General features: G+C 37.6%; 1 protein-coding gene across 3 annotated transcripts in view; it reads right to left on the bottom strand.

Annotated features, from left to right (window-relative positions):
• The window catches only part of LOC136858532 (proteasome adapter and scaffold protein ECM29), a 925266-nt gene that overhangs the window by 343531 nt on the left and 565464 nt on the right, over positions 1-16271 (bottom strand). For all 3 annotated transcript variants that reach the window (XM_067138136.2, XM_067138135.2, XM_067138138.2), the window contains one exon: positions 16123-16244. In XM_067138136.2, coding sequence (XP_066994237.2) covers positions 16123-16244 — 122 coding nt within the window. The remainder of the gene's footprint in view (positions 1-16122; positions 16245-16271) is intronic.

Below are 16271 nucleotides of genomic sequence, written 5' to 3'. Positions count from 1 at the left end.
TTTACAAAATGTGGTGGTGGACACAGATGTTGTTACAGTCTTTGCACTAATACATGGTCCTTTGGTTCTCCTTTTGGACTGGTTTTGTCATTCTGAGGTAGGGAACTGTTTTCATTGAAATGAAAGAACTGTAGAATTGACTTATAATGATTACAGAACATGAGCCAAGAAAATATAGGAGTGTGGATGAATGGATCAGTAGACTGGTATTCTTATAATTCTATGGCATGTTTCTGAACATGGCCTTCAATATAATTCCTAAAAATCAATGCAGTCCTTTCACAATTATATCAGTCTGTTTTTGTACTTAGGCTCGAAGAGGAATTCTTGGATAATTATTTTCCATGAACTGTGCGAGATACAAGCTTTGCACCTTTCTGCAACTGGAGGTTGTAATTCTTCGTAGTCACTATCACTTATTCTTTTGCCCTTGATTATGATATTTTCAGGAAGGAAGTCATCAAAAACTTCTTCATACATATGGGAAAAAAATCAGAATCCTCACTTACATCATTCATCAAAATTTCAAACATATTCTCACTATCTAGTACTAATTCAGGACGACTGTGACCGGCCATGCTCGTCAGTTAGCAGTTGATTCCCAAAAGCTGTAGATATGCACATCCAAAACTAAGTTTCCAGAACTTCCTTTGAGGATACGAACAAGCACAAGCTTCAGTAATGTAACCAATAGACGGCATATAGCATGTTTTTGAATCACTGCTCAAAAGCATAGAAGCAAAGATATGACACAGGGAAGTTTGACGCACAACACATTGCGTCGTAACTGCTGTGACACTTCCTGCAAGACGCAATATATTGTGCTGTGACCTGGAAAGTGTTAATGTTAAAAGATAAAAACTATAAGATGGCCCAAAGCAATAGAAAAATTACAGAAATTTTAGCAGAAACATTTAACACATTACTAATTTACAAGGAACTTCTTCAAATAAACACAGAAACCCCAATTAAAACACCAGTAGAAAATAAAAACTGTAACATTTGGGTGATATTGAAAATACAAAATGGATAAATTGTAACAAGAATAAAATATAAATAACGAAACTGGGTGCCACCCGCAAAAAAATTTTACAGGAATAATTGACTTGTAGAGCACGACAGAACTCCCTCTCCCAAGGCGACAGTCATCAGGCTGACGAGGCTCTCAACTTGCTTTATAACCTTACCTGTTATTGTTTACCCCTGTAATTAAATTTGGGTAGCACGGCAGGTTTTTCCTCACCCCACCGATAAAAGATTTACCATGAGTTTCACTACATCAATTTACTCCCAAAACAAAATTAAAACAAAACAAAAATCAACAATTATCATCACATGATGAGATCAATGTAACATACACAAACAACATTTACAAGATATACACCACAACTGTACACAGTTCTGAAGGCCATGCTTCAAACTGATTATACCCTACCAACAAGAAGACTGTCCCTTCCTAACAATAGCATCATCACCGTGGAATCTATTTACCACGTGTCATGACTGTAAAAAAAAAAACCCAGTCACCTCACTATACTCTGCTACTAAGCCACACACATCCACAATGTAAAATGTCTGCCGTGGGATTAATAAATAACGACAAGCATCACGTATTATTAAAAGAATGAGCAAGTAACAAACACTTCGGCCACATTTTCATCAAGTCATAATGAGTTCTGTGCCCAACATATTACCTCCAAATTACACATATAAAAGACTGCCCACAATGTGCATTTCCTCGGCGAGGAATAATTCATAATCTTACAAAAGAACACTATGTAGCATCTTCCACCAACCACTCACCAGGAATGTGAATTAATGAGTAATGAACTCGTCATGACTCCTCAATTGTTCAGTAATGTACCCGTGAAGAACTCTTACAGCAAAATCTTTGCAGTGGAAATTGTCACCAACAGCAACCTCAACAGCAATGATCAGCAACCGCAATAGTCGTGAACAGTAATAATAACAAAAAACTCATAGCACGCACACACAATATGCTTCGTCCATCACTCTGTAACAAGTAAGCTAAGAGACTCGTTGCATGCGTACACACATGTATAGGCTCACTCCATGTAGCGTAGCGTATGCTAAAATCCACAGGAAACAACACTACCAGTGCCACTTCTTCAAGTGTCTCTTGGCCAATGCAACTTTGTTCAAAATTGGAGCTTTCAGATTGGTTACCAAACTACCGACCCGCGAATAGCGATCTTGCACGGTTATCCACATTGATGAATTATCATCTTCAGCATCCACTTCCCGGCCTAATGCCGGGTTTCTAAACCATATGTTGCAACACTTTCAACCGACTTCAACTGTCTTTCCCGATATAGTCGCTGTTTTCACGGTTGCACAATCTTTACTGCTAGGCCATGTTTACAGACTCTTATCCAAACAGAAATTTATACAAAATATAATGATGCACATATGCAATATTCCCTAATTACACATTCTTCTTACAATATAATGTTCTTACATCTTAATTTAAAAACTCACATAATATTTACTACTTCATATTAGAAATTATTTTATGAAAATTTCCTAACCTAAAATTGAGAGTACAGTTACAAAACCCACCCACAATCCATGAAGTCTACAAAGCTTTGAAAGAGCTCAAAAACTACAAAGCAAGTGGAGAAGATCAAACGGTTGCAGAACTTTGGAAAAATGCAGCAGAGCCAGTGAAAATATCATTACACCAATGCATAGTGAAAATCTGGAATAAACAAGAACTACCAGAACATTGGACTATAGCTATTAATACACCCATTGCACAAAAAAGGAGAAAAATCAAATCTAGACAATACAGAGGAACTTTGCTTTTGGTTTGCACATATAAAGTCAGGTCAAGAATTCTATACAATTGTTGTTAAGATCAACTTGAACGAACTAGGAGAATACCAAGGAGGATTTAGACCCTGGAAAAGCTGCCTGGAACTGATAATCACCTTAAAATTAGTAATGGATGTCTATAAAAGAAGACAAAAACAACAAGTTGTAACCTTTGTAGTCTTCAAAAAAAGCTTGTGATTGTATCCACAGATCTTCAATGGTGAAGATACTAAGGAATTTCGGACTTCATCCCAAATTAATAAAAATGATAAAATATAACCCTAACAAACATCAAATCCAAAGTAGAATTCAAACAAGAAATATCTGAGCCGTTTACAATTAAAACAGTGTTAAGACAAGGAAATGGTTTATTGCCAATACTTTTCAACTGTACTCTAGAATACGTGATGAGGGATTGGTACAAGGAAGAATCTAGGAACATAAGAAAATGAATCCAAGAAAGATCAAACAAACAACTGTTTGGGATTTGTGGATGACTTAGGGTTACTAGCTAATAACATTCAAGAAGCCAGAAATCAAGTAAGTGTACAAAATATAGCACAAAAAATAAGACTCCAGTTGTAACTTGAAAAGACTGAGATAACTGTAGCAGATCCACTAGTAACAAACCACATAGCAGTAAGTAACAGGAAACTAAAAATAGTGAAACAATTTAATGCCTAAGAGAAATTATGACATACAACTAGGGTCAGAAGGCTACATGGCAAGAAAGAACTAATAAAATGATAAAAGCTCCAAACTGAACTTGGTCTACATACAATAAAAATTGTCCATCGATCAAAACAAAATGAAAACATTACAAGATGGTGGTTCAACCAGAGTTGACATATAGAAGCGAAACATATTTGAAAGTCACTCAGAGAAACAGAATTGATAAAATCCAAAAAGTAGAGAGAAGAATAGCAAGGACATGCATAAACAAAAAATATCAAAATGATGGATTATGGTGGACACCAAATGAAGTGGTGTACAGAGAGCTGGAGCCCATCACAAGTAGGATGGATTAAGAAAATTATAGAGGATATGAAAGATCTAGAAATTACTCTGGACAATTTGCAAAACAAAACAGAAAATTTAAAGAAACTGAAAAACATAAAAATAAGATTTAAATCAAAAGTAGACGACATACAATGAAAAGGGTATTTGCAGATGAGGAACGACAGAAAAGATCAGAACAAATGAAAAGCTGCTAGGCAATTTGGAAAGAAAACCTATCAAAGAAGATGACTAGAAAATGAGTGGCTGAAGTGGTCCAATGAAGCTGTAAAAGAAGAAAAAGAAATATATTGTGCAGATGTCAAGTACAGAACAAAAATGGCCAACCAGACACCAGTAGTACTGAAGTAGGGGGAACTCAGTTTCAGCACATAGTCTACTTCTATTGAATAACACCAAGGGGTCTGTTTAAGGGCTTAATGTCTCCATCTGACAGACAAATCACTATCAACATCATATACCTTCGCTCCGTATGAACACTGTGGAGAGGTTTGGAATTGAACCAAAGCTTCTAACACACAATCTAACGATAAGAAATTGTAACTTATAATAGCACCTCTCCTACGCTGCTAGCCAACATTCTGATGGTAAAAATGTTTTCATCTATGGACACTCAAACCAGCTGACCACAGTATCAGACCATAAAGACTTGATGCCTTAATGATCACAGCTATGAGGGTTACTGGTTATGACTCGAGATGGGAAGTATAGGCATGAATAAGTTAGAATGCAAACGTATTTAACTAACGTGTAAGTGTCATAAACCCGCACAACGTTTCTACAGTGAGATATCTATATATATAAAATAAGAGTTTTGTCTGTTCATTGCTCAGAATTTGAAAAGAATAGTATTTCTGTATTGGTCACGTCCATAGTAACAAGGAAATGCACTTTTTACTTTTCTGTAATTTCTGTCTGTCTATCTGTATGTACGTACATGCATCACGAGAAAACGATCTGTATGTGAAGTCGGGGGATGAGCCACTACAATCTAGGCTATAAATCATTTTACTCACGCTGAGTGAAATGGTAGTTTAGGGGAAGGCCTAAAATTGAATTCTCAAATATTCATATGTATTATCAGTGATCCTATCGATAAATACTACATAACTAAAGATATAGAGAATTACATTTCTGATCATTTGTGTCATACTGTGTTATACCATACCAGCTTCGATAACATAGATATTCATGAATTTGTATTTTTGTTGCCAAGTCCATATAAACGCCGAGGCACGAGAAAATGGGTTAACAGAATTTAATGAAAGTCAGTATAGGAGAGTCTGGGAATAAGAAACTACAGTCTAAGTTATAAACAATTTATTCACCCTCTATGAAATTGTAACTTACGAGATAGCGCCTAAAATTTAATTCTTAAATACTGCACCCTTGAAAATTGGTTATTGGTTTGTGTGGAAAGAATATTTTATTACTTGAGTGGAACCATGCATAAAATTGTCGTCCAGGAAGGTGAGTTCAACTCTGCACTATCTGATAGCCAGCAGGAAACAGGTTTTTCCCGTGCCGTGTGTGCGAGTCTGGGTTTTTTTTTTGTGCCTTGTTGAAGACATCAGAAGGGTGGCACGTGGACAGGAACCCGACCAGATTACAAGCGATCAATACTTTGAGATTTTGACGTCATGATATTTAACCAATTGAATCGCAAGGTTAGCCCGATCGCAAAATCTCAGCCAATTAAAATTAATTAACAAACACACCTACGTCTTGAAGAAATAAATACCCATGTACTTGGGGAAATCTTTCTCTTTGCTCATTTGCATTCGCTCAGTGCTCATTTGGTCTTTGCTCATTCTGCTCAGTTGTCTACGGGAATAATTGTATGAGCACATGTGTTATTGGAAACGACGTATCCGACGTGGAATATTACCAGCATTCATTGAGGAAAGACGATAAATTTTCTGCTTCTGAGGAAATTTTGTGACGCCGAAATATCGGAAATGCAGCAGTTCAGATTTCTTTAAATTTATAAATCTGAAGAAAATTTTCTAAAGTAGGTAAAACTGTGCCATCTTGAAGAATCGAGTGTGTGTTGAGTACTTTTTCTAAGACAAATCTTTTAGTTTCAGCTTTCACCAGAAGACACAAGATTCCTAGCAGTCCTGAAATATCTTGGAAGAATGGAATTTCAGCATTACGACGGAGTTTGTATTTGTCCTAAGTCCTCGCCTGCTGCAGCCATGTATCATTAAAATGTGAGGCATAATTCAGCCCGGGAGAGAATAACATCGGAGATGGAGTTTGGTTAAATATTCATTGATCATCAACCGAGTCCAGAAGCCAAGTCTACTACAGCTAAGATTTTAAATTATACTTTTCTCTATTTTCTGTTGTAATAATTATGTAGACGTAGACCTTGCTTGGATATTTGAAATCATTTCTAATAGTCTTTGTAGTTAGGAATTTCACTCTTCTTTCACTGGTGTTGGTAGATTTGATGTGTGTGGGAGTGTAATTGGGACCTATAATTTGTTCTATTTGAGTGAGTGCTTCGTGACATGTTCTCACTGTCCCATGATAAGTCTAGGGAAGTGTTAAAAATATTTGACCCACGCGATAATAGTTATTAATTTATAAATTAATGATGGAATAACTTCTGAATTATTTGGGACAGAATATCGACGTGTTCTGTGAATTTAGGATTTTTCCTTGATGTTTTGTGGTTTACCATAGATTCGAGATAGAATAGAGTCATCTATGATTTCATTAAACCATAGCCTGCGATGACGCGACCGCGCGCGTATAATAATAATAATAATAATAATAATAATAATAATAATAATAATAATAAGTGACATTATTACGGTCTAATAGAATGTTTAAAGGTCATGAGTGTAATTATTGCTGTGCTTATAAGTGATTAATGTGTGCTATATTAAAGTAGATGTTGGCCTGGAATATTGGTCGTGGTTTGAATGTCCACAAATTTTGCATTTACTGTTATTGGTATTTTTCGAGACTTGTAAATGGATCTTAAGATAGGATTTTATTTGTGTGTCCATTACATGAGTCAGTTAAGGAAGAGAGTGTGTTTTTGAACATAATTTCTTCTTATGCAGCACATGTTGATCAATAATTTGAGATAATAAGAGATTAAAAATAACGCAGTCGTGACTCATAGACCGTATGCGCGAATGTTTATTTATCTGTGACTGTAGGCAGTTCTATGGAATTTTTAGTGACGATTTCTACTGTAAAATTATCCTGGAACATCGTTGTGGAATTTATTTCATTGGAAAAGTGATAATCCTGTCACAATCACACGTCAGACGATCGTAATGGTAGCCCTTGTCTGATATGGTCATCGAGAGAAGCTCTCATATTTCAAATAAAATTTAAAAATAAAAATCAAGAGATAGGATTCGATAAATTTGTTTAATAATATTACCGTGGACCAAAGCTTGAATGTGAGATGGATGAATGACTGATTTTGTTTGTAATTGTGATTTCCATGGTTATATTTCGTTATGTTATGTGTACGCTGAGCGCGTAAAGTTTCGATTTTTTTTTGTTGTTTTGTGGCGAGCATATTTGGCTCAATTATGAACCTTTAAGTGATTTTATGACGGAATAAGATAGATTAGGATCTTTGCTTCGAGGGAAAATACTTAAGCAAGGATCGCGTCAATGAACTAAGCTCACAAAATGTAATATGTTTAACGCTACAATGCGAGAAATTTAAGTCTTTATTGTGAGTTGTGCACAACACTAGGACAATTGACATAAAAATAAGAGTTAAATGAGTTGGATATTGAATTTCAAAATAATTTTATTATATAATTTGAAGCTTAAATAATTAATTGAAATAATATTTAATTAATAGAAATGAGTTATTGGATTTTTCGTGTGAGGTAGAATTTTGACTCACAGTAAAATGAATCGCAGAGATTTGTTAATTTAAATGATAACTTAAAAGAAAGATATAATTCAGAATTTTGATAGTTTGAGATAGGATTTTCTCAAATAATAATTTATTTAATTTCTTAGGACGATTTACTAAGACTTAATTTCGTATTTTTACAGAATGAAATATAATGGAGAACTGTGGGGAATTTCCAGCAGGGAAGAGATAAATAATTTATTTCAAGATTTTGGAAAATATTTATTGAATCTGGAAAGTGCTAATATTTTATTTAATAAATGTTAAAACCCATTTCTTTTTAGTGTTTTCATTTGTCGTCAGTCCTTAGATTGTCCCTGCCCTCTATAATTTAGCGTCGCCTGTAAGCGAACGTTCCGCCTCTGGGAACTTTTGCTTACCGGCTGAGCTGCCCGGCAAAACGGGGGCAATACCTATGTTATTGGTCTTATCGGAAAGTACTACATAACAAAAGTTATAGAGAATACAATTTCCAACCATTTATGTTTTATTTAATTTTACTGTACCATGATAAGAGTGGTATTTCAGAGTCAGAAGAAAACTAAATTTGAAGACCTACAATATTAAAAGCGCATAACACTGATCACCAATAATATTATATTGACCATTGTTTGTGGTGATGTTTCTTGTCTCTTATGCTGCCGCTCAACTCCGATAGATGGGATTACTGCTGTGTACTGAGTATTACAGCCTGACTGAATACTGGCAGGAAATAGCTGGGGAGTTAGAAAACTTTCTTCTTTAGCATGCCATTCCTCTCGTTCATACATTTTCTGACACCATACTGCTGCTACGTATCTCACTGGTTCATTATAGTATTCCAGCTATTCGATCCCTACTCTCACGCGCTGTTTTGAATGAGCAGTGTGCACTCTTAAGGCAGAGGCTCACTTAGTAGTAGTAGTAGTAGTAGTAGTAGTAGTAGTAGCAGTAGTAGTAGTAGTAGTATGACCTGGTCTAGAATTACAATTTAGACATATTCCAAATTATAGCACCACAATTCACTAAATAACTCAAAATTCAACCCTGAAAAGAGCCGTTTCTTAAAAAGAGCTCCTTCCTCTTCACTTTTATTAAATTCTACATTCATTTTATTCAAAATTAGCAGTGAAGAGGGGTTTCTGCTCTGGGTTGGAGGAAAAATTGCCTCCCAGATAATTTTTCTGTCGCCAGTGTATTGAATTGAGATTTTCCGACTCATCAGGTACTCCTAGGAAACTGATTAGTAAAAGGGCATAGTTTTTGCCCTGGAACTGTCCACTATTTGACCCCTCCCCCTCCAAAAAAAACCAAAAAAAAACAAACTGTGTTCACGGATCACGGCTGTCTGCGGCCTGGTCATTCCAGGTCTGGAACTTTGGACTGTTTAGACTGGCAGTGTAGTACTGTTCATTAAAAGTGAGAAAATACGTGATTTTTCATTTGATTGAGTATTTAATGTGAAATCATTGCTTTTACTTGCGCCATTCCTACTGACGTCATTGTAATGACATTTTAATTTCAGTTGGGAAAACCACTAAGACAGTCTTTCTGAGGATGTAAAAAAGGCAGGTGGAGAGAGAGTATCTGCCATTATAATGCAATTTCCCAACCAGATGGTGACTGATGGTAGGCAAGTGGGCCTACCATTACAATGAAAATTTCCTAACGCAGTCTTCATAATATGAGAAAAGACGTTTGGTGATTTCTCCGTCCCGTTTCCAGGGTAACGTTAAGAGCGATGCAATTTAATACAGTCTTGCTCACGATGTGTACTCTACCTAAACTACAATTCTGTATACAATGTAGAATTCCGTAGCGATGCATGGGTACATCAGCTAGTGCATAAATATTAGCGAATTGAACTATCAGAACTCCCAAAATTTATGCAACTCAATGGCATAAATGTACAGCAGCTAGATTACACTTGCATCTTGTTCAAATACGTTTGCATTCTAACCTATTAGTGCCTATAATTCCCATCTCTAGTTATCACACCTAAACACTTCTGTCATATGAATTACGATAATGTACTTCTACACTAGTGCCCAAAAGTTAAGCATAATCACTAAACAAGGCCATGCCACCTGATAGGAATGTCAGACGGATTGCTGAACAAACGGAAGCTGAATCACACTCCATATGTCATACGACTTGTCCAAAAAAAAAAAAAAAAAAAAAAAAAAAAAAAACCAGTGTCGGAAAGGTTCTGATAGCTAAGGTACACCTTTGACAACAACTAACAAAACTTGCCAATGTTTTCCACAACAAAATATGCTGTTAATACGATGTATGGTTACCCCTAATGGCCACACATGCTTCGCAGTGATGTGGCATGCTCTCTATCAGATGCTCCAAGAGCTCTTGTAACAGTCAATCCCATTCCTCCGAAAGGGCAATGCGAAGGTTTTGGAGGGTCCTTGGTGGAGGCTGATGGGATGCAATTCGCCTTCCCTATGCATCCCAGGCATGTTCTATAGGATTCAGATCCACAGACTTCGCTGGCCGGTCCATGCGATGAATGTCTTCCCCAGACAAAAATTCATCCACCAGAGCAGTGCAGTGTGGTCGGGAATTATCGTCCATTAAGAGGAAATTTGAACCAACCGCACCTCTGAAGTGTCGAACATGTGGACTCAGTACCTCATCCCCGTATCTGCAAGTGTTAACAGTGTTCCTTGGACCACCCAAGGGCAGGTCTGTATGGCCATTCAACACGATGCCGCCCGACACCACCACCACCGTACTGGTCCTGTTCCACAATTTTACTGCGGTTGTATCGGCTACCCAGTTCTCTCCAGATTAATGTGCGATGGGAATCGCTCTGCAGCACATGCCTCCATTAATTCATGGTCAAGTTTCGATGTTGACGGCTCCACAGTAAATGGTCCCGTCTCTGTGATGGAGTGAGTGGGACGCACACTGCTGGACGTAGGGCAAAGAGCCCTGCTCTTGAGCCTCCGGTACACAGTTTGCCGGGAAACGGCAACCCCCGAGACGGCTGCAAGCACCGCTGACAATTGTCTTGCAGGTGCAGTCCAATTTTGTCGGGCGGTTAAGGCCAGATATCGGTCCTGCTGTGGAGTGGTTACCCTTTGTCTACCTGGTACTGGCCTACGACTAACATCTCCTGTGTCTCAAAATCGTCTCCAAAGCCTGGAAATAACACTTTGTGGAACATTAAAGGATACGGCGACTTCGAGCTGTGTCTGGCCTGCTTCCAGGCGGCCGAGTATTCTACCCTGCAAAACGGGGTCCAAATGGCGTTGTCGTGCCATTATGTTGTCACGTTCACGACGAGGCTACACTCCGCACACTATAACAGGGCAAACACGACTGAGGGAATATGGGGCACAGGCACTGGCTGTGTTTACCTTGCGGTTACGCCACTAGCCAAAGCAGAGAACACTCCTTCCCTATACAGAGCGAACACGTAAGGTTGGTAGGTGCATATGTTGTGCGATTTGTGGTCTATTTCCTGTTGCCCTGCTTACTCGTAACTCATGCTTAACTTTTGGACACTAGTGTACTATTATATAGACTAAGCTAGGATATTACTGAAGAAGAATTGTTTCAATATCAAGTTTTCATAAAGGAAAGTAGGAGAAGAAACTGTACTTCTACTGAACTCAACCTTGCTAAGTCATTTACACTTTTATATTATAATTACCAGAAACATATAAATTATGTTGAGCAGAAAGAAAGTTTGAGAAAACATATTGGCATTTCATATTTATATAATCATTCTTAACTTGTGTGCCACCATATGATGTCACACTTGTCTTCAAATATGAGACGGCGTGACGCCATATGGCGGAAAACATATCTTGAAATTAGAGTTGGCATGACGCCATATGGCGGAAAACATATCTTGAAATTAGAGTTGGCGTGACGCCATATGGCGGTAGAGCAGAGTTTCGGACGATGCGCTATAGAAAATCAGCTGTAACATCTATGCGCGTAAATTTGCACTAGGTGAAGAGCAAACGACAAGCTCTATTCCAGCTATGTATTGCTACTGTGTGCCACCATATGGCGCCACAGTATTCTTTGAAAATCTCCGACTGGCCAGTGGTCATTCTCACAAGTGAAAGCGCACCAGGCATTATTTATTCCTCGTTTACGTGCGAATTATCATTCAGTTTGTATAGTTGTGCAAAAATATAAAGAATTGGAAAATATTGGTGATATTCCTGGTGGAAATGGTAAGGGACTTACCAAGAAGAGAGTTAGTGAAGTGGATATTTGTGAATTACTGATGGATTCTGATGAAGAGGAAGATGTAAGTGTTGATGACAATGAATATAACGCTAGTGATGCCAAGTGCAGTGACAGCATGATGGATGTATATAGTGATGCGGAAGACGATGGCGATACTGATAGTGATATTATAGGTGGGGACGGTGCAGGTGCAAATGGTGTACACAATCATGTGAACAATGATGATTGGGGTCCTTGTGTAGAGGCACAGAAAGATATTCCATTTACAAGCCAGGAGCATCTAAATCTTCAAACTGATACTTCTTCAGCCACACCAAATGAATTTTACCAACTGTTCCTAACAGACGAAATTCCTGATTTGATGGAACTAAAAACTAATCTCAACGAAAATCAAACACTAGTGTCTATGCATATTAAGCGGTCTAGTCGTTTCAAGGAGTGGGTAGATACTACAAAGAAGGAAATGAAAGTTTTTATAGGTTTGAGATTGAGGAGCAATCTCTTAAGAATCCTTCATTATCAAATTATTGGAGCCAGTTTTCTGTAGCAAATAGCGTAGCTGGTAAAGTAATACCAAGAAATTGTTTTCAGCTATTACTTTGATTCTGGCACTTTCTCCCAACGATGCTTTAGCTGGGAAATTGCACAAGACTCAACCACTGTTAAATAAATTAATAAATTATTAATAAATTAATGATTCCATGGAGGGGCCATTTATCATTCCAGCAATTCATGCCTGGTAAGGCACACAGGTATGGTGTTAAACTATTTAAGCTGTGCGACGACAAGGGCTACACTTACAAAACAAAAGTATATGCTGGTAAAGGTATCTTCAATGATCAGAATCCACTGAGCATCGTTAATCAAGTTGTAATGCAAATTATGGACTCGTATCTGGACAATGGTCGCTTTCTCTGCACCGATAATTACTACTCATCTACTGAGTTACCTGAGGTGCTACTGGATTGTAAAACACATTTTACTGGCACGCTTAGGAAAAATCGGAAAGGTTTTCCAAAGGATATCGTAAATGGGAAGCTTAAGAAGGGAGAAGTCATTGCAATGGAGAATGGAAATGGATTAACAGTGATGAAGTGGAGAGATCAGAGGGACGTGTTGATTATTTCAACCAAATGTTCTAATGATGTAATTGCTAAAGGAAAAAAGAACAGGAAACATGAAGATGTGGTTAAACCGAGAATGATAATAACATACAATAAAATGAAAGGAGGAATAGATACTGCAGACACACTTTCTTCGTAAAACACAGCAGCGAGGAAAACCATCAGATTGTAGCACAAAGTTGCAGATGACATTCTTTATGGTACCACAGTTGTAAATGCACTGCTTGTGTACAATAAGACGCGGGCTACTGGACATCGAAAACTGTCTCTTGTGGAGTTTCGAAGAACGTAGTCAGCTCACTGCTTGGTCTACCTAACGATCGTGTTAGACGAACTCTGAAGAGTGAGAAGCACTACCTTGGGGAACCCAACAAGACGCAAGGACAGAAAAGTACCAGGTAAGTGTCATCAAATGCAACACTGTTCTACTTCTGAAGGATGTTACTACCAATTATAAAATTATTTATTATATCTTCCTTTCAACATTGCAGGAAACCTCAAGGTCGTTGTCGAAGCTGCCATCAACAACTATGGAAGGTCATGGGCACAATGGCTGCTGCTTCTGCTGCAAAAAGGGTGTCTGCACAACCTGTCCTGACACACCTTTCCTTCGTCTGAAGTGCTTTGAATGTTAATTTTTGAAAATCAAATGCTTATGTTGCAATGAGGGTGTCAATGCGTGCCAATTGTGCTGAGACACCATTGCTCTGATTTATCTCAAAATTGTTCACAGCAATATGTAATGTACTTGTTCTGCATTTCAGTATGTTTTCATAAATCTTGTGTTAGTTTGCACTAGCACATAAATTTGGCATAAGATATTTGAAATTTGTGTTGTGCATTCCATACAAAGCATAAAAAAAATTTTTGACACCATATGGCATCACATTATACTGTATGTTTCGTAAAAATTGATGTGACACTACAGTAGATCCTCGTTTATACGTTCCCGGAAACTAAGTTTTCCCTATTATTCGTTCAAATTACGTGGTCCCGAAACCATCCTAATTAATTCATGTTTTAAAAATCCTGCATTATCCGTTCCTCAAAGAAACGATTTCCCGTATCAACCGCCAAAAAATTTAAATCCCATCAACGCTAAATCCTCGATCACGTGTTTTACAAGAAACTGTATCTCACGAAAGGACGGCTATGGCATACTTACAGATCTTGGTGTTAACGCCCCGTCATTGTGGTAATTTGAGGAAGTGCTATTCCGGAAAAGCGATCAGCGGTGAACTTGCATAAGGGACCATCTTTAACATCGCATTAGGGTGGTATTGTGTAGAGAATCCTCATTAATCATAAAGCAGAGTGTCTTCACAACAATTGGAAGGAGACAACTCTACTTGAAGACAGAACGAGTTTCGTCAAATGTTCGTACTTGCACAACGTCTACATTATGTCCAGGGTTAGATGTTTAATTTTTTACTTTTTTTCGAGAATATCGCCGAACAGGTTTTCGGCACTTCCCTAATAGTCACTGAGCTTTCAGACAGGAATCAAAACTGTTCCTTCATACGTACCGATAACACAAATTTAGTATTTTAATATTATCGTACCGTATACGATTATGTTATCGAGACCACAACAGATGGACATACCCGTACATAAAGCCATGGGAGGTTTTGGGATTGCCTATTACTGTTCTGGTCCTAATATAAAATTGGGAATTTAATGTTTTTGTGTTAAAATGTTATAAAAACTGCAGTCGTTTTATCTGCCAAGTTACATTTAAAAACTTCGTATCAACTTGTACTGTCTTGTACAGTGAGCGCACTTTCCAGCTGAGCTCAAGGTTGCGAATAACTGTAATTTTGGAAGTTTTGATGATTCTTTTTCTTTACAATTTGATTGTAATTAGTGACGGGCAGAACTGAATATAATGCATTAGAGAACTTGAGAATCAATACTTACATTCGATATAGGAACATTGTAATTTAAGTCAATTTTATTATTTTTAGGATCAAATGTGAAAATATACCATATAGATTTGAAATCATATTCTCGAGTTCAATATAACCTTTAAAATTCGATGTAGGCCTAATTTACACAGTACAAGAATTTCACAGACTGACTACAAAACAGTATACCGGTGACCAGATTAAAATGGAAGATTAAAAAAAAAAAGGGATTTTGCCATCATGTTAGGCACTTTTGTATCCAATGTGCTTTATTTTATTAGATTAGAGAATTAAAAACTACTTTTGGTCGATTGTTGTTTGGGTTGGTGTTATTAGGTTTTTCAAACAGTTTGACTAATCAAAGTTGCTGAACTGAAAGAAGTTTTCAGAGGAAAACTGAATGTAAAGTTTCAAAATTTTTAAGTAGCGTACTGGTAACTCATTTCTGAAGCTCGCCCTGCAGCCGAACTTGCCTGCCTCCTACCCGAAGGGCCCGGGTTCGATTCCCGGCCAGGTGAGGCATTTTTACCTGGATATGAGGGCTGGTTCCAGATTCACTCATTCTATGATTACCCTTACTTGAGGAACTATTTAACGGTGAGATGGCGACCCCGCTCGAGAGAGCCAGGAATAATGGCCGAGGAGATTCGTCACACTGACCATGCGTCACCTCGTAATCCGCAGGCCTTCGGACCGAGCAGTGGTCGCTTGATAGGCGGAAGGCCCATTGGGGCTGTAGTTTGGTTTGGGAGTGTTTGTAAGATTATAAGTATACATATTTGTTTTTTGTGATGTTTAGCCAAATTTTTGATGGTTCATTCGTTCCCGGATTTTCCGTTTTCCCGTGTTGTACATTTCCTTTCCGTGGTCCTTCCAAAAATGGAGAATTGAGGTTTCACTGTATATGGTGTCACATATGACGTTGGTATGATGAGATAAAGTTTACTAAGTACATCATATAAATACACTATATCCCACAATTATATAAACAGCCTACAGCGCGTGAAATTGCTTTGGCACCAGCAGAATACTGTTGAAATTCATGCCTGGCACCAGTGGATTAGTGTGCTACAATTGGCTCGGCACTTGACGTATTAAAAAAAGGCAAAATATTAGTATGTAAAAATAATATCATATAACTCACCTAATAGCCCTCACCTCTGCCACTGTATTACAAATACCATTCTCAAGCAGGACTGGAAGAATAGTTTGAATAATTTCTTCTCCAGCCTTTCCTTGGCTTGCTTCGCATGACCGAATAGTTAACTGAAATGAATTAATAGCTTTATTAAC

The sequence above is a fragment of the Anabrus simplex genome, chromosome 1 (genome assembly GCF_040414725.1).
Source record: "Anabrus simplex isolate iqAnaSimp1 chromosome 1, ASM4041472v1, whole genome shotgun sequence".
Lineage (NCBI taxonomy): Eukaryota > Metazoa > Arthropoda > Insecta > Orthoptera > Tettigoniidae > Anabrus > Anabrus simplex.
The sequence above is the reverse complement of the archived record's forward strand: the minus strand, read 5'-3'. Positions and strand labels throughout refer to the sequence as shown.